We start from the raw sequence: 18,785 nt of genomic DNA, 5'->3' as shown, positions 1-18,785 counted from the left end.
CTCGAGGAGTTTTTCTGACGCTTGTGACCTCGTTTGTGGTGCCGCCTCACTGCTCCAGTTCACTCAGATAACAGCAGTGATTTTTATTTTTATTTTTATTCCCACCAGTCCCCACTGGTTTGCTGCATCTTGGTTTTTGCTTTTACAGATTGTAATAGAAAACACTTCATGAAATTCTGTCCAACCCCTTTATTTTTTATTCCTGATGCATCGTTGTGAGATTCTGAAACTTTGTTGGTGACAGTTTCTCCAAGGAACCAAAAACAATGAATGCATTGAGAAATGAGAGGATTGTGGATTTTATTTCAACAATTGAGGTCAGAAACACACATGCAGTCTTTTGGTCCTCCATGGAACATCAACTAGCACCTTAAACAACTCTAACAAGCTAACTCCACTGAATATATAACAGGAAACCCAACTAATGACCAACCTCTTTGTAATAGTAAGAACCCTAACAAAACTCTTTATCCAAAAACTTTTATTTTACAATTTAACAAGAATTTCTGTAACAGCATGTTTTTATTTAAGTGTTTTAATGTAAAAAGTCTCTGTCTGATGTTTGACGGTTATTGTTATGTGAAGAACGTCCAGATTTACAGGTAATGAACACCATTTTAGGCTCTAGATAGCTGGAGTATATATTTTTTTCTTCATTTTTGTGTGTCAAATATTTTAGAACTGAATGGGTATTAAAGCATGGATAATAAAAAATAATGCAGAAATTCTGTTTTATTCTTAATTAACTGTTGATTCCATGTAGCAGTGGTGTATTTCTCGATAATACTGTAGTTTAAATGTAATTTGTTTAGTAGTTTGGAAACAAAAATAGAACAATTGAACAAGTTGTCAGTAAAATATGAAAAAAAAAAGTCCAAAAAAGCCTAATTGATAACTGTGATACAAAATGTACCAGAAAGAATGAGATGAAGCCTAAAACAACCACAGAGACCGTCTTTTTCCTGTCTATCATTACCTAATATGTACACTGCAAAATACAGAGCAGTCTGACATTTAAACAGGAACATGGTTTGATCATGATAGTCTTCATTCTGAATGACATGAGGCATTAAACAGAACATTTAATCCTCCTTGAAGATCAGAAAGCCTTAAATAACTTGGCTATATCTGACATTTGTTTTCATTTATCATCTTTTTTTAGCTCCCAACATGCTGCTGCTTCAAGTGAATGTCACAAAACGTATTTTAATTGGATATATAATAATAATAATAATACATTTTATTTATAAGGCGCCTTTCTGGGCACTCAAGGTCGCCGCACAGCATGTATACAGTATAAAATACAATAAACACTTAAAACAACAACAACAATTTAAATAAATACAAAATTAAATAAAAAATATATAAAAAGGTGAAAAGGTTAATGTTAAAGTGAATAGGCCATTTGGAAAAGATGAGTTTTTAGCGTTGATTTGAAATTTGAAATATAACTAAAACAATGTTAAAAAAAGGAATATATTCGATTATTCCATTTATCCCAGTTTTTTTTTTAACTATTTCCATCCAAATTCAGTGGAGGATTGCATAAAGTTATGATAAGGAGCATTTTTAGTTGGTATATTAGGAATGAAGATATGAGAGGAAATGAGGAGAAAAGATAGACTGGGAATGGTGAGCATGACGCAGCCCAATTAGGAGTCACATTGAGGACATTGCTTTATTTATTCCTCCTCTGTGCATCAGGCCCCTGTATCATCAGGGTGAACTGGAAAACAATATTTTTGACTTCATGGGAAAATTCTAATTAGTTTGTTGTTGTTTTTTTTAGACTAGAATGTAGACACATTCTAAATGTTCTCAATGCTCACGTTAAGTGTTTTAAATGCACACAATCATGAGTGCTCATTAAATATGGTTGCCTATCTGTTTGTGTTATAGCACTGACACATATTTGCATTCATTTGTTTATATGAGTTTGTAAATTGGAAAATTCTAAACATGTATTTTTTTAAGTGGTGTGAGCCCCTCCCACCTGTGAGGAATGCATAAACAATTTAAGTTATGATGTAATAAATGTAAGGATTTTGTTACAGAGAAGGGCAATTATATCGTTCATTTTTGAGCTTATTAAAAAAAAAAAGTATATCTCTAAAAAATAAAAGGGCCTGAAGCCAGAGATGAAGTTTTTAGACCGTCCTGCAGCAGCAGCAGCAGCAAAGGCTTCAAGTATTTAAACGATGCAAGAAAAGGCAAAAGAATAGAACAAAGTGTTTCCAGAACTATGTTCTTTTTTTCTTTTGCACAAAACTTTTTAAAGAGTATTTACCAACAGAATCAAGACTACAATTATAAATAATAATAAAAATAAAAAGTAATTTCTGGGTGTTTTTTTGTTTTGTTTTTTGTTTCTTTGGTTGAAATTGGTTGTCCTTTGAAAATCTACCCCTCTGATTGAAGCAAACTGCAGATATATTAGTGTCAAACAAGCCTGATCTGCAAAAAAGTAATAAAACATAAAGTAAAACTAATATTACAAACCTATTAAATTATTTATAAAGCGTAAATACTGAAGCACAGAGAAGGTCTGAATTATTAAGAGATCATGGCAGCTTGAAGGAAGATGCTCGTCCCCTGTTGGTAAACTGTTGGCGCCCAGAGGAACGTAGCCCTGTTCCTAAAGTTATAATAGCTGGGTTTTCCTTTAGCCCTCTACTAAAGTAGGGCTTTTTAATGCACCTCTGTTTGCCACAGGCCTTAGCGGCTTGTATGTATTACATTATGAATCCACTGGATGATGCATTAAAAAAGTTAAATGCAAGTATTTTTTTAAGTACATTTCTTTTAAATCAGCAGAAAACTTATTATACCAGTAAAAATCTTATGTTTACACTTCTAATTTAAAGTTAAACTTTAACCCCTTTATGCCTGAATTTATTTTCAGTTATATTTTAATGATATTGTTTTTCAAGATTATGCCAAATTAAGTGGATTCCTGGCTTATGTGGTACATTGCAAATTAGTGACCATCTTTTGATCTATTTTCAAAGCTTTCCTACTGCTCCCTTTAAATATGATTTTGACGTTTCTAGCTAAAATGAAAAATCTGCAGTTTTTCTACATATTTTCTACAGAGTGGCAGTGGTACATTAGAAATTTACCTCTGACTGTTAGTGTGGAACGACCTGCCCTGATTTCCCATCATCCATTTGTTTACTCTCTCTTCTGCTAGCTTACAGCCCCTCATACCCCCAACCTAACATGCTACAAAAATGGCCGGCAGTATTGGAGCTATCCAGCCGTACAATATTGATTCAGAGACCAGGGGCCTCATTTATAAACGTTGCGTACACACAAAAGAAGGCGTACGCCACTCTCTACGCAATAGTTGAGATTTATAAAAAGCAAACTTGACGGGAAAATGTGCGGTCCTCCACGCAAGCTCTGACCCAGGCGTACGCACAAAAACGGGTGAAATGAGAAACGGCGACACCTTCGGCAGATGGAAGAAACACGTGAAAGTGAAAATGACAATCCTGCCTCTCAGAAATAACATGAAGACTTCACAAAGCAAGACTTACAATTAACAGCCTACACGAACACCCGTTGGACCGATCAGCAGTGAAACAAACAAAACAATCTAACGAAAATTACAACAGAAATTCAAATGAACACTTATTTGGAAAAAGAAAAGTGAAATATGTTCTGCAATATTGGCATGTTGTGCAATTCATCCTCATAAATAATATAGTTAACAGAACAAAATAATGTACAAAACTGATATTCTCGTCAGTGTGTCCGTCTGGAGGAGCAGACAAAGGTGTGGGCGTGCGGACGGACGTACTAATTATCCACTGGGGAAAGTTGTTTTCATATTAAAACATTTCTTCATAAGCTATGGAAGTATGGTATTCATGCATATGCCTTTAGTTTGTTTTATTTTTGATGAAACAATGTATGGCGTATGTCTCAACCATTCAGAAAGCAACAAGAAATTACATTTGCGCAGATCAATTTCCCATTTCCACGTGGATTATTACCGACATCCATCTGTAGCTCATAAAATGCCCCATCACAATGCGTAATGACGCACAATGGCTGATCTTACGCTCTTAGAAGATGTGGCAAATGGAAGAATTCGGAGTGAACGCATTTTTAGACAGCAAGAAGACGTGCTGGCAAATGAGGACGAGTGGCTTATGAGCCGGTTCTGACTTCCTCCAGCCGTCCTGTTGGACCTCTGCGGGCTTTTGGGCCCGGCGTTACAGAGGAGCACTCGGAGGAACCACGCGTGTCACCCGGTGCATCTGGCGCTCCGGTCCCCCCGGCGCATGCATCTGGCGCTCCGGTGTCGTCGTCTCCCCCCCCCCCCCCCCCCCCCCCCGATGGAGCGCTGTAGCCTCACAACCATTCGAGGTTGTGAGGCTACAGCGCTCCATCGGGGGGCATTTACGGCGTCCGCCACCGTTTGCCGCTCACATGCCTTTTTGGCATTAGTAATGTCCACACTGTGCCCTCCAAACAACACTTTTCTCCTCTTTTCCACCTCGCCAACGATAACTTTTACTTCACATTGAGTGAAGTTACGTTTTTTTGATTTCCTCTCGGTGTTTGCCATGGTTCCGCAATCAATGAATATTCATTTGTGGGCGTTTCACGGACTATTTATGGACAAATATGGGCGTGTCATGAAGCCGCAAAAAGCTGCGCTGCATTTAGAATCGGTTGTGATTTATTAAGGGAAAGATGCGTAGGATGTGCGTGCGCACGGTTTTATAAATCCGAATATTTCTTTGCGTACGCACGTCCTATGTTTCATCCGTACGCCATTTCTGACGCAAATCCTACGCAAAGTTTTATAAATGAGGCCCCTGCTCATTTAAAATCTTAAATTGTGTTAAGGAAGGGGTTTCAATCATATTAAGTTGCAAATATTATTCAAAAGAACTAAAACAATCTGCTGCCTCTAGGCAGCGTACACCCTGAACAGGCTGCAAGTTTGCTGCAGGGCCACATAAACACACACAAACCTAGGGACAATTTAGAGTGACCGAAAACTGAGTCCAAGCGGAGCCACAAAGACAGAATCGGCAGCTCAGAACCCCCGTATGACAAGAAGATGGGTTAAATAGAAATGTTTTAATCTTAATAATGTTAAAAAGAATAAATAAATAGAGGGCACATTTTAAAATGAGGCAATTTAAGAAGCATGTTTGTGAGAAGAAAGGCAGGTTGAATGAATGTTTAAACTCCTGGTGGGACTTGAACCAGAGCCTTCTAACTGTGAGGTGAGAGTGCTAACCTCTGCACCACCATGCAGCCCATCTGAGCAAAAAGCGAACATTGTCCCACTTAGCGCCATGTAATGGTTTTGAATTGAAAGTGCCAAAAGATAATGTAAAATCTTATAATAGGAAGTTTTATTTAGTTGAGACGCATTTGACTTAAAAATGTACTTTACAACACGACCAACAGCTTGTTCAGTTGAATTGCAATAATACATTAGAACAAACAAAATGGTGTAAATACAATTTACAGTGTAGTTACCTCTAGATGGTTGTTGTTGTAGCGTCCCAGTTGTTCTTTATTTGACCTGTCCATAAAACACAGAGTAAGTCCTTTTTTCTTTTTGTCCCTTAGGTCACGCTGGCATGCACGTGTATTTCCTGAAAGCTAACATGGAGATTTTCTCTGCTTCTCCGTAGAGTCTCGACAGGAACATTGTGGTCTACAGCCATGCACGAGTGTCCTCCCTCACCTTGAAAAACGTCCAGTTCACATATGCTGGGCAGTATCTTTGCATAGCCAGCAACTCCATCGGTCAGGACAGCCAATCTGTGTACCTGGAAGTTCGCTGTAAGTCCCTCCACTCTTTCTGCACATGATCTGGAGGATTGCTGTCTTTTATTTTAACACTACTTTGACATCTAAAAAGGACATATCCTTAGGTTGATGGCACTAAATGGGTGAATTATTCTTAAAATACGTTTGAAGTAATTATTTCCACATGAAATAATGTAGATGGCAACCAAAACTTCTTGGAAAATAATGTAAGTTATGCAAATGTACAGAAGGCATTACAAAGACCAGACAGGCATCTCAGTTTCTGTAGATAAATGGTACAGCAGTTAAGCTGGCAGAGTTTCCTTGGTCAGTGGTACCACTATGATTTGTTACCATGGAAACAGAGGTCTCTGTTCTGATATACCTTGGATGATGCAGTGGCTTTTTAGGCCTTAAAGCGGTGTTGTTGTTGTTTTTTTCTCCTTTTAGCAAAAAGCCACCCCAATGTTATGTTGCGAGCTGTCGATGAGGCGCAGTAAAGCCTTACTGGATCTGAACAGACCAAGTGTTTATTTTTATGAATGATGAAAAACAAACCAAAAAGGATCATCAGAAAGGGCTAAGTTTCCCAGATTATAAGAAATGCTGTTGCCCACATCTTTTTAAACCACGAGTCTGTAAAAGAAACTGAAAAATAAAGCCATTGAGGATTTAATTGGATTAATGAGCCCTGCTCCCAATGTGCTTGCAAGAGATATTGTCACAATGCAGCATTGATAGAGTTGTTTGAGGGTTTGCAGTTAGCAAGAGTAATCAACAGATAATCAGTTAGCTGATTCACTGTTACCAAGCAATTATTGATAAGAGAGGTGCTTTGTCTTGAGCACGGTCCTCTGTCTCCGTCCTCTCCATCACCACTCTCCCATTCGCACAATGAAGGCTTTATCTAAATATGGAGCAGGCTATCTGTCACACAGGATGATCCCATTAGCCAAACTGGATATATCTGGGTTTACCGCTAAAAAAACTGATGGGAACATTTCAAAATAGGCTTTCCCTTCTTTTACCTTTTTTTTTTAATGGAATCTTTTTTTTCTAAATCTTATTTTGCAGCTGCAGGGGTGTTACTTTTTACAGAGGCGTCATAAACTTGCTCCCGTGAGCAGGTCTACATCCTCTTTCGTTTTGATTCTGTTGTTCGAAGCCTTTAAAGTCAGTTTTGTAACTTTTAAATAAAGAATAGCAGTATGGTGCTACATTGTCACAAGGCTCTTAAAGTTTGTCAGGGGACGATATGTATAAATATAAATGTTTATACCAAAACTTTTGGGATCCTGTTGTTTCCCCGTCATCCAAGCAAATGGGAAACCCCATCTGAACTCTGGTGTAGTTGATCTGTTGAGGAAAGGGAGACAAGCTAGACACAAAGATTGTGCATTTTGTTGCAGCAATGCCCTCAAACAGTCAGCTGTTGCAATTGTAAATGGACAGTTTGCTCTCAAAAGCACATTGTAAACTCCTGTCAGCTTTTTTCAGTTTTCTTTAAGCAGATCCACTAAAATCCCTCTGAATGTCCCCTATCCTGGTGTGAAAGTAGGCTCGTTCACAAAGCCCTCTGCAACGGAGGTTCAAGTGCCAGCTTCCAATAAAAAGTCAATGTAAATTGTGTTTCAGCTTCCGTGTTAAAAACTCTCTCATCCACGCGTAGCTACGCACGTTTTTATGACTATCTGGCTCAATGTGCATAACGTGTGGCCATTGAACGCCTGTTGCTAGTTAAACGTGGCTGAACATTGGCCACTCAGGGACTCTGATTTGGTAGTAATATATGGATTTGGTTTATGAGGGGAACCCAGACGCAGAGACAAGCCTGTCGACGTTTGTGCTTGTTTTTCAAATAAAGACAAATTGTTCCCACTCTCCTGACATGCTGGTATGTCATCCATATCCGCCATTGAAAGAACTCTAGCAATAAACCATTTCTGTTTTGAACCCAAATCACGAGATCTGCACCACTTCAGCATTTCGCAGCAAACCTCTTTCAACTGTAGGTGGCGAGCATGCGCTAGTAAACAGTAGAAAAAGGAAAAGAAAAAGCTCCTCCCTGCTCATCCAATGTGTACACAATAGGCTAAGCGTGCATTCAAGAAGACGCTAAACGTCCGGATGCCCAGTGTCCACGCAGCTATAGGCTTATCAGTGTCAGTTTAGTATGTTTGATGCCTTTTTTTATTTGTCAGGAAACTTTATTGTAAAAAGGCAAGAAAATGTTTTTTAAATGTAAGTCCTTAATTAAAACACAAGTGACATAGACATGTGCATTGTTTTTTTGTGTTTTGTTTGATTTGTCATTTTTTGATTAGCAAAGAACATTGATAGTTGCTTGTAGTGCACTTCCTCCTACCTTGTGTTTTGATGTCCTTTGGATGTCACTGAAGAACCTCATGTCACTTTGAGGTTATTTATAGTGATTCATTTGTAACATATTGTTGTAATAAACAACACAAACATCTGACCTACTGACCCTATATGTTTGTTTCATGGCATATGTTCTTTTCCTCCATTTGGTTTTATAGATTCTCCGAAGATCCAGGGCGTAGTGGCCTCGTACACCTGGGAAAAGAACCCGGCCAACCTCAGCTGTGAGGTGGACGCCCATCCTGAAGCTTCTGTGGTTTGGTTCAAAGACGGCTCCCATCTGCCGAGCCCCAACACCACCAACGTGAAGATCTACAACATGCCTACAGTCAGCTACCTAGAGGTGATGCACTAGCCGCCTGGATGTTAGGACGCAGAAACAAAGAAAGGTTAACAGGGCACTAGTTCACTTAGCTTTTCAGATTTCGCTATTCAAAGTATCTCAGAAAGTAATTAATTTTGAAAAGAACCATATCAAGAATTGATCAATACCATTATTTAAGAAAGAACTGAAGTCTCTAACAGTTCGTTGAAACTGTTTGCATTACATTGCATAGAGTAATGAAGGGAAAATACTAATAAGGTTTTAATGCATTTGGGGACTGAATGGAAAATGATATGAACGCCTCCAGCAAAAAGTGAGTTGATCCAAGAACTTGGATAAAAACTTTAAATGAGCAATAACAGTAAACAAGCTCCTTCTAAAGAGCGGCTGACAGTGTGGTAATGAAGTATTATGTAATGACTTGCTCGTAGACATTTCTGAACCTGCAGAGGAACCAGCCTGCAAACGATCAGTGGTGTTAACGAGGCCACAAATGTTAAATAGCAATAAATTATAATGACTTCATACTAATAATGGATGCACCTCATTCAGCCTGTTTCTGTCTTTTCTGCTGGTGCATTTGCACATACCATCAAAGATTGTCAGTGCTCTCTATTGTTTTCTGGCCATCAGATTACACCTGAATCTCAAATTGACTTTGGAAACTACAACTGCACGGCGACCAATGATTTAGGATCCGAATCCAAGGAGTTCATTCTTATCCAAGCAGGTTTGTCTTTTGAAAACAACCCTCTCTCCTGCTACATTACTGTGTTTTTTCATTACTGAACTATATAAAATGACTATAAATAAACAGCTGAGCTACCCTCCAGGTGTTTGGAAATTGGATAAATCGATAAACCTGTAGTGAAATCAATGTGAAATAATACACATATTGTAAAAATGCTTGAATAACAACTGGAGCAGTCTTGTATGATAAAACTGATGGGCAGACAGATCAGAACTTTCCAAGCAATAGGCCACAAAATATCAGGAAAAGTTTGTCCTGTTCTCATCTTAATCTCAGGAATTGACCCTCTCCTTTATTTCACTGTATTCACACTGGATTGCACCACAACCCATCCTTTTAAACACTATTGCCAAGTGTGCAAACAACATAACCGCAGTAGGTGTTGATAATAAACAATGAGTCGGCTCAGAGACGGGGAGTTTAGGTTCTTGTGCAAAATTACTTGGACTTAAAACACCTAAAAAACTATATAAATCATAACCAGCTTCAGGAAATACACATGCACACCCCTGGCTGTCATACACATGCTGGGAGAAGAGGTCCAGAAAATGGACAGCTTCAGGTTTCTTCGACAGGAAGCTTTAGCCTGCTCTTCTGATGCAGGACATCATCAACTTCTACAAATAAACAATAGAAAGGATCTTAACCTACTGCTGCACCTTGTGGTTTGGCTACTGAACAGAACAAAACAAGAAGGACCTGCAGCCACTCGTAAGGACAACCGCCCCGGATGCAATCTGCTCACTACACTCTGAGAAAACAAAATAAGGAGAAAAACATTGTTTTTACTCTGCGCAGTAAAACAAGCAACACCTCCACCCAATCTTGTAAACCTTTTTTGCATTTTTTTAGTTGAATTAATTATTCCCATAAAAACTTGCAACAACTTCCCCCTATCTGGAACCAGAAAGGTGCTAATTGTGTTGAGATAATTAACAATGCAGTCACTGAGGTCCTTCTTTGCTTTGCTATCTGCTAATGAAAAGTGACATTAAGTTGTTTTACAAAAAAGTCCCAAAGGCAACACCAGGCTTAAGCAGAACGGAAGGATGAACTGAAGAAAAAGGCCAAAAACATTTTACAGTCTGGCAACAAAAGACAAGAACTTACCTTTCTTTTTGCATTGATTTGGTGTTTGTGGCATTTCGCCTGAAAATGACTTTGGACCCTCTGGAAGTGGTTTGTTGCTCAGAACCTCTAAATGCTTATGTGGCATTAAACGTACTGACACCTTTGGCTGCAGTAGAATAGAATCCTGAAGGTTTTTTCCCCTCTGGTTTTTCTGCATGACTCATTAGTATGCTGGAGTTACTCTCCCCTATAGCAGCTCAGTCGAAAGGATCCATGTAAATGTGTCTGCATGCTATAAATGAAAATGTAGCAGCTGTCTTGGCTAAAAGTTTGATTTATCATTAATGAAACTAACAGAAGAATGACATTATTTTTTGTAACATGCATGTAAGTGTGTGATAAAGATGATTTAGATATATGTACTAAATTGGACTAAAAGCTGAGCTGTTTTCTAAACACTTTAAAAAAGTAGCTAAATACTTTGCTTAGAAGGCATTCAAAGCAATCTGAGCATGCTTCTGTCTAATGGACTGTTTGGAAAAAATGTGCAGTTCTGACTTTTTTGCCCCTTCTGCGTTTTTGAGAGGAGAAACTAAGTCGTATTCTCTGCCTCCTGCTGCAGATGTGCCATCAGCGCCAGAAATCCAGCAAGTAGAACCGTTTTCGAGCACAGCAATGGTGGAGTTTGAGGAGCCGGACTCCACTGGGGGGGTACCAGTTCTCAAATACAAAGTGGAATGGCGTTTTCCTGGGGAGGAATGGGCTCGTAAGGAGTACAGCAAGGAGGACGGTGAGTTATATAGGAACATATTTTATCTTGGATTCATGTTTTCAGGTCATTCTCCTTTGTGTGGGCATTTAACATCTAACCCGCAAATATTCAGACATCTTCACTTTCACCTTCTGTGTATGTCAAGGGAATCTATTGATGAAGGCTGCTCTAGCGCTGTGTGTGTCAATTATGGCTTTGTCACAACCGCGGTTACGGGCAGATGCGAGCTAAAAATGGACAAACCTGTACAGGGTGGCAGCCCGCATGAAATATGAAGGTCATGGACCGCTCAACGAAAGTGTTCATGCACCGTTTTTCTACATTCATGCTGTGAGCGACAGGCTGCAGCAAACATTTACACAGTAAATAAAGGGGAAGGTGGTGGGATTTCTTTATTTTGCAACCCCCCAAATCCAGCAGATTTCACAAGGAGCCCAGTTGTGCTGTTAATGGGGTAAGCGTGTGTCCCATTCGCCTATTGTTTGCCCGCAGGAAGTCCGTATTTATAAATAAGGGGAGTGACAGTGTCACTCATACATCATAAGTTCATGCATCTTACATTAGCCTTACGAATACTTCCCAAATACCTCAAATACGTCCATCATACATTCCCTGTTCAGGCTTCAGTCACATCTAAAACCGCCATCGTGGTTTTAGTTGTGAGAGTTCAATGGAATCATATTTTTCAAAATCCCGCACAGCTGGTTTTGACAAGACAAATGATTCTTTAGGACAATAATTACCACTCTTTACATCAAGCTCATGTTTCCTCGTCAATGTAACCTTTGCATCACTTAAGCAAAATATATCTAACTAGGAAGGGCTGTCTCTTACCAATAAGTGTCGCAGCATAATGAGTAATTACTCATAAATGACACTTCAGAAATGTGAAGAGTCATTGTTGCAGTTTAATTGCTGTTGCTGTAATTGGGAGTTTTTAAGATTTACGTAAATAAAAAAATAGTAAAACGGAGAAAATAATCAATATCTTCAGGGTTTGTATGATTCAGTGCCTAATATAATGAGCCTTTTGTTTAAGATTCAATTGTGGGAATAATATTAACAGTAATAATTTGTTTTATCAGAAAACAGGATGAAAATGAAAATGAAACAAACATGTTAGACAACAGAGAAGGTCTCTACCATTTGTAGACTTTTGAGGTAAATGGAAGTCTTTTGTTTTGGTCTAACTTAAGGGTGAGCAAACTTTTTGACACGTGGGGCACTAAAGATTTAAAAATTTGACAGGAGCTTTGTTTGGTATTCCAACTCATGAAAGAAAAAAATAACATGGATTCTGGATAAAAACATGCTTTAGTTTTAATAAAATAATTAATATATATGTTTTTTAAACAGAACATTTTTGAATTTTTTATTTGAAACATTTGGTTTTTGTTCTCACATTAGTGTCAGTTTCACTGATGGGTTGATATCTCTAAGTAAAACGCAAACTTAGACATCTGAATGCAGAATAATTTTCTCTGCCTAAATAAAGGTCAATTTATTTGTAGTGCAACATCTGAGACACCAGAATTACTGAGAAAATAAATCATTAAGAAGAATTGTCAGTATTTTTTATTCTAGTTTGATGGGCCAGATTAAGTAGTTTAACGGGCTGCATGTGGCCCCTGGGCCGTAGTTTGCCCACCCCTGGTCTAACCCCTCCTGAAATACTCTCTCTGATGTTGTAGCAGCTCTGAGCAGCAGTCTCAGCCTCCCTGTTTGTAACTGCACTCAGCTGGTGGGGCTTAGTTTTATCCTACAGCATCATTTCACTAGAACTCACAAATGTTATTATAGTTCTTTATTAATTAAAATGATGTTTAAATGACACCAGTTCAAAAGTCTGGATACTACACTGAACAGCTCAGTATTAGATTGAAAATTGTTCATTTCTAGAGTTTGGAGAGAAAACAAAAAATTTCAGGAAATGAAACTTTACTTTTCAGTCTCAAAGCTGCCGCATTGGTGTATGTGATCATTACTGTTGTGGTTATTATTTTCGGGTCTGCAGTGCCTGTGTGCAGAAAGCATTTCTGCTCCCGTGGAAACAGCAGGTAATCTAAAACATGACAGAGGCTGATGTCAGGAGGAGAGGCAGAACACAGTGTATAGCCCAAATGACAGTTAGTTCAGACAAGACGGGGCCCCAGATATTATCCCTGTCCCACTGAGGGTTGGAGGTGCTGACAAATCTGGATGCTTTACGTCTTGTCTGGCGCATGGGATGTATCAGTCAGCAGCTGACAGTCTCAGCTGGCAGCTCAAGGTTGAAGGGCTGCCTGTCATGCAAACATATTCACAAAACAGAACACATGAGCTCATGCGTGAAGAGTAAATGTTACCAAAAATATCTCTCTTAGCTGCTACACCCACACTCCTCAAAAATCCAGGCACTCGGATGTTGTTTTCAAAGAATGAATGGACGTTTCCTTTTTATTTTGGAAAGTTACTCCACAAAAGTAGCTAAAATCTGAGCTGCTGAGTGCCAAAAGAGAAGCAGATTGTCATTAAAATCATCAAGTGCCTCTGCAGTGTCTTGAAAAAAGCTATTGTCTCTCACAGTACTGTGAACCAGGGCTGCCATCCCATGTTGAAAAGCAGTATTGCCACCACGCCCATCAGAGTGGATCTATATCATAATATGACTGCACTGCTGTGTGCAAATACACAGGCAGCACCTGATGTCCTTCAGCACTTGATGTTTATGCACTTTAGATTTGTTATAGTGCTTCAAATTCAAATGTTTACGATCATTCACTTAAAAATGACCCAGCACGACAAACAGGAAGTCTTTTTGGTGCTGGTTTTCAAGTATGACAAAGAAAATCAAATTATTGAGTAAAGCGGATTAGTGTTTTAAATAAGATAACAATGGAACAAGATCTTAGCTGTGTTGCATTTGAGAAATGTTTTCCATTTTCGCAGTTTTATTTGGATCGTTTTTCTAAAGCCGAGCTTCTACTTGGAAACGCCAAGAATTCATTAAGATGCACATCGTGACTTAATCAATAACCATAAAAAATATCAAGGTTAAATGGCCCACACTTCAGATCTCGGTCCGGTATGAGACAAGAATTTAAATTAGCAATTTTTTCAGTCCTCACACTCCTATTCAAATCTAAGTTTTTGCAAGAAAACCCAACCTGGTTGATGGTTTAGATCAAAATGATTTTCTGTTACTGCAGAAAGTATCCAACCGGAAAACCACTGAAGTCAGTTGATTGTGCGATACCTGCTTGGGTTTCTGAAAATAAACATGTGAGGCCAAATTATTGCAGGCCGGCTGGAGATCTCATCACAGCATTTTAGCGGCAACATCAATTTCATGTTGGTGCTAAAAGGAGCTGCTCCGAATCAATCTAGCCTCATGCTTTCTAGATGAATTCAAAAGGTTTCCCCTAACAGTCACTAATGCTTGATTCACTCTGAGAGGGAAAAGTTAATCCGATACATGGTGTCACAGTAATGTAAAGATGTTCCTTAGGTGCTTCTTAGAGCCTAAATTTGCTCTCACCCATGAAATTACTTTCTTTTGTATCGAACAGTGAGAAATCAGCCGAGTCACTTTTTTGACAAAAGTGAAGAAATGCATGAGTGGGTATTAGAAAGTACATCGTGACTAAAATCTTCGGGCTCCTCTGATGCATCTTTCTTGGGTTAAATTTATTCTCTATGGTCTCTTTCTTAGATGGCCCTGACAGTCTCTTCTAATGGCTAGCCTTGAGTTTTACACCTGATGGCGGCTTGTTTTACAACCTGTCCTTTATTCAATATATTTTCCTAAAACTAAATAATTGGACATGAAGCCACAGGGTCCCTTTGCAATTATAATCAAGTCCTTTTCTTTGTAGGAACTGCTTTCCAAAAATGTGTCTCGCTTTGCCCCGTGTGTCTGCACTTGTGTCCCAAAAATTTGATGTATTTTGAGTTCCCACTAGCCAAAAAACACCAGAAAGACCAAATGACAAACTGATGCTGTAAAAGACTGAGTGAGAGACAAGCTGGGTTCTTGGGAAATCTTGGGGAACAGGAGGGCAAAGACAATTAAACAGAGCAAGGACCGAAAGGCAAAAATCCAAGGCTTTCCCTGAGAAAACAAAGGGCACCTGATGGCTGGTGTTACCAGGCTGGCACAAACCACAACCTGACAACAGGTGGAGAGTAAACGAGGGTAGATATGCTGGAGGATAATGAGCTGATGGTAATTCAGGTGTGGAGGAAAACTGTCCAGAAGCAAGGCAGCACAACCCACACAAGGTGAGGGACAGCAGGGACAGGCAGCAGGAGTCAGAAGAGAGGAGGATAACCCTTCTGTTGGTCAGAATGTTCTCAACACATCAAAAGTCTTTGAATCATCTTCATAAAAATAATAATATTCAGCTACAGACTGTCTAATGTTACCAGAATGCTGCTTAAATGGTGGATTTACAATTAGGATTAAATTAAAAAATTGTTTGATTTTTTTTTTTTTTTTCAAATTTATCCGTCATCCCTTATAAGGTTAAAGTTGGCGTATGATTTTTTTAGCTTCCACTTTGAAACTTAAGGGTTAATCTAGATCCCATTTCAATAGTTCCCACACGAAATCTATTGTACAAATAACGTTTAAAGCAGATGCAGATATTTTACAGAGGATGAAGATAAGCTTAACTCTCAAAAGTTAAGGAAAACTGGAAGCTTCAGCTTCGTACTGGCCAGTTCATAAAAAAATTGTCTAACATCAAACCGGTCTGTGGCCTGAAAAAGGTTGGAGACCACTTACCTACACCATGGATATACATTTATATTTGTGTCTGTTTTGGTTTTAGAAAAGAGACGAATTGTATTCATGGATCCCAGTTATACCTTTTGGAAACAAAATAGGTTGATGCATAAACCTGACCATCGAAAACATGTCTGCTTTGATTAAATACTTAACAAACTAAGAGGCTTTGACAAGCTCAACAAAGAGTTACCAAACTAAACACATTTCATGTGAGATAAGAGGTACAGAAAGAATAAACTGCATATTTTGATTGCTGTCCAGCTGTGGTTGACAATAAGCTTGGTCACTTTTATTTCTTTAGAGGACCTGCTGCGCAAAGTCTTTACTAATGAGACCATCCTTGGAGAGAAAGAGAATCAATCTGTCTATATAAACTGCAGCAACAGTACATCTGTTCAATACCATCTGTCACCTGAGTTTTTATCAAGAACTCAGGTGAAAAAGCCAGGCGCCTATTGACACTTGTCCTCAACTATCACCATGGCACTACTTAAATCAATGGGTCAGCTGTCTGTGTACTAATGAGTTCTCAGTAGGTTTCAGCCTCAAATATTCACCTCAGAGTTGATCAAAAACACCAGTTACAGAGCAAGCCGTAACCACCATGTGAATCTGTTTAAAATAAAGTTATGGCGTGTAGCCGCTCCAATGTCTGTGTGCCAAGTCTCCATTTTGTTACCTAATGCAGTGTTTTTCAACCAGTGTGCCGCGGCACACTAGTGTGCCGTGGGAGATGGTCAAGTGTGCCATGGGAAATTGTCCTCATTAACTGATCTAAAAACATTTCCCATCTCCAGGATTTCAGCTCTCTGTTCATCCAAACAGGCCCTGATAAAACACTGAGGAGTTAGGAATATAAAAGATGTAAAATACATTTTCTTTACGTTTATTTTATTTTATTAAAGACATTTTGATAAGAATGACTGTACAGTACCGCGATTCAGCTGCACTTTCGGCTGTATTTTGGAAAAGTCCCGTCCCTTTAACTGTCTCCACCAATCATTCTTGGGGAGCTTAATCACATGTCATCAGTCTGACCAATCAGACGTGGTTAAAGTCTTCACTTCCTTGTCCCGATTTAGCTCGTAAAGTCGCTCAGTTCTAACAAAAATAGCAGCTAAAGCTCGTCTTTAGCGGTGTAGCTTTGCACAGAATCCGGTATCAGACCGTGGAACAAGTGAACAAAACAACGAAGCTCCGAAAACCGATCTCCAGCCGTTTTATGCACTACATCTCCCATGATGCATTGGGTCATGAGATTGACAGCGCACAAGGAGATCTGTTGTTAAACGTCTTGAAACAACGAACACACATCAATCTGTTTTTAAATCTTCTAACTTAACTTTTATTGCATTTTTTAGAAAAAAAAAACAGCTGCAGTTTCCAGCTTTTTCTGTAACAATTATCTCAAAAATGCATGTGAGATTGCGGAGGGACTGTAGATCAATACAGACTATGAGTTTCTCCTTTTTTTTTTTTTTTTTGGATGCTGGTGTGCCGCGGGATTTTTTTTAAGGTTAAAGTGTGCCGTGGCTCAGAAAAGGTTGAAAAACACTGACCTAATGTATTATAAAATGTTCTAGTATTTCTCAGTGAGCTTTATATCTACACACTGACATCCAGGGAAGTTGCCTTTATGTGCTAAATAATTCAGTGCTCTCATTAGTCAACCCTAAAAAGGTGTCTAGATCCAAACCAATGGAAGTATCATTTGTGTTTTTAAAGGCCCACTCCAGCCAAAATTGTGTTTTGACATGTTCTTGTAGCATTTTTCTCATGATGAAGCACATATATAAAATATTTTAATATTAAAACTGTGTTTCTGAGTATTTCTTAATTCAAATCATGATGGATCAGGAGTAGACAAAAACCCACCGTTTGAAAAGCCAAAGTCTACCTGCTCCCCTCCATTATTGGAGTCAAATAGATCCATATAGAGTACGTCTTTGTTTTCATCGTCCAGTCTGGATAGCTCCAACACTGCTCACTATTTTTCTTGCACCAGAAATGTTAGGTTGGGGTTGTGAGGGGCTGTAAGCTAGCAGGAGAGCGTGTAAATAGAGGAATGATGGGAAATGGGGGCGGGCCAACAGTTTTTCCCCACAATTGAATGTCTAATGAACTCCTGCTGCTCTGTAGAAGCTATGTCCTAGAAAACAACACAGGTTTTTTATTTTGGCATTTTTATTTTGGCTTAATCTTATTTAAAAGATACGATTTTAGAATAGATATAAAGATTACCGGACTGGGCCTTCATAAACGGACACCGAGGAATTCCACAGCACTGTTATAAACTTTATAAATGCTTCATTGGTAGTCTGCCTGTTTTCTTCAAACTTTCCTCTCAAAAACATTTAATGAAATAACTTATTTTTCCTCAACAGGCAAGACAAAGATTCTTGTCACTGGCTTGAAACCAGAGACCACCTACGAGGTCAAGATGTCCGCCATCAACGGCAAAGGCGAAGGGGAGAGCAGTGCTGCCAGCTTTTTCAAGACCAAGCCAGTCCGTAAGTACCCCTCTCGCTTCTAGTGTCTTTGCTTTGAAGAAGCGCTCCCCTGACCCCAGTGCTTTCAAGCGAAAGCTGTAGCTCACTTCACCGCCTGCTTGCTTCTAGCTGAGCCCAGATGCTTCCCACCTTACACTCCTCTCTTCTGGCGCCAAGCTCCACTGTATAGTTTTTTTTTCCCATCCAGGCAAGACAGACTCAAGCAGTAATGCAACTAATGTGTCAGAATTCACCCACCTAATGTTTAGCCAACCTGTACCCTCTACTAGGGATTGATTTTGTGTTCTTGGTTTTGGATAGAAAAGGCAGAAATTGTCATGTTTTTCAGAAGTCTGTTTTTTTTTTCTTTTTAGCACAGGTGATTTAGTTGAGGTTTTGTAGAAGGAACCTGTACATTCTGAAAGCTAATTTACACTTCAGTGTGAGGA

The 18,785-nt window shown here is 39.0% G+C and overlaps 1 protein-coding gene across 18 annotated transcripts in view; it reads left to right on the top strand.

The window, feature by feature from the left end:
- The window catches only part of LOC101173164 (neural cell adhesion molecule 1), a 309,611-nt gene that overhangs the window by 245,312 nt on the left and 45,514 nt on the right, over positions 1–18,785 (top strand). For all 18 annotated transcript variants that reach the window (XM_023962556.1, XM_023962560.1, XM_023962559.1 and 15 more), the window contains 5 exons: positions 5,664–5,814; positions 8,319–8,503; positions 9,119–9,215; positions 10,930–11,097; positions 18,232–18,357. In XM_023962556.1, coding sequence (XP_023818324.1) covers positions 5,664–5,814; positions 8,319–8,503; positions 9,119–9,215; positions 10,930–11,097; positions 18,232–18,357 — 727 coding nt within the window. The remainder of the gene's footprint in view (positions 1–5,663; positions 5,815–8,318; positions 8,504–9,118; positions 9,216–10,929; positions 11,098–18,231; positions 18,358–18,785) is intronic.

The sequence above is a fragment of the Oryzias latipes genome, chromosome 14 (genome assembly GCF_002234675.1).
Source record: "Oryzias latipes chromosome 14, ASM223467v1".
Classification (NCBI taxonomy): Eukaryota; Metazoa; Chordata; class Actinopteri; order Beloniformes; family Adrianichthyidae; genus Oryzias; species Oryzias latipes.
The sequence above is the reverse complement of the archived record's forward strand: the minus strand, read 5'-3'. Positions and strand labels throughout refer to the sequence as shown.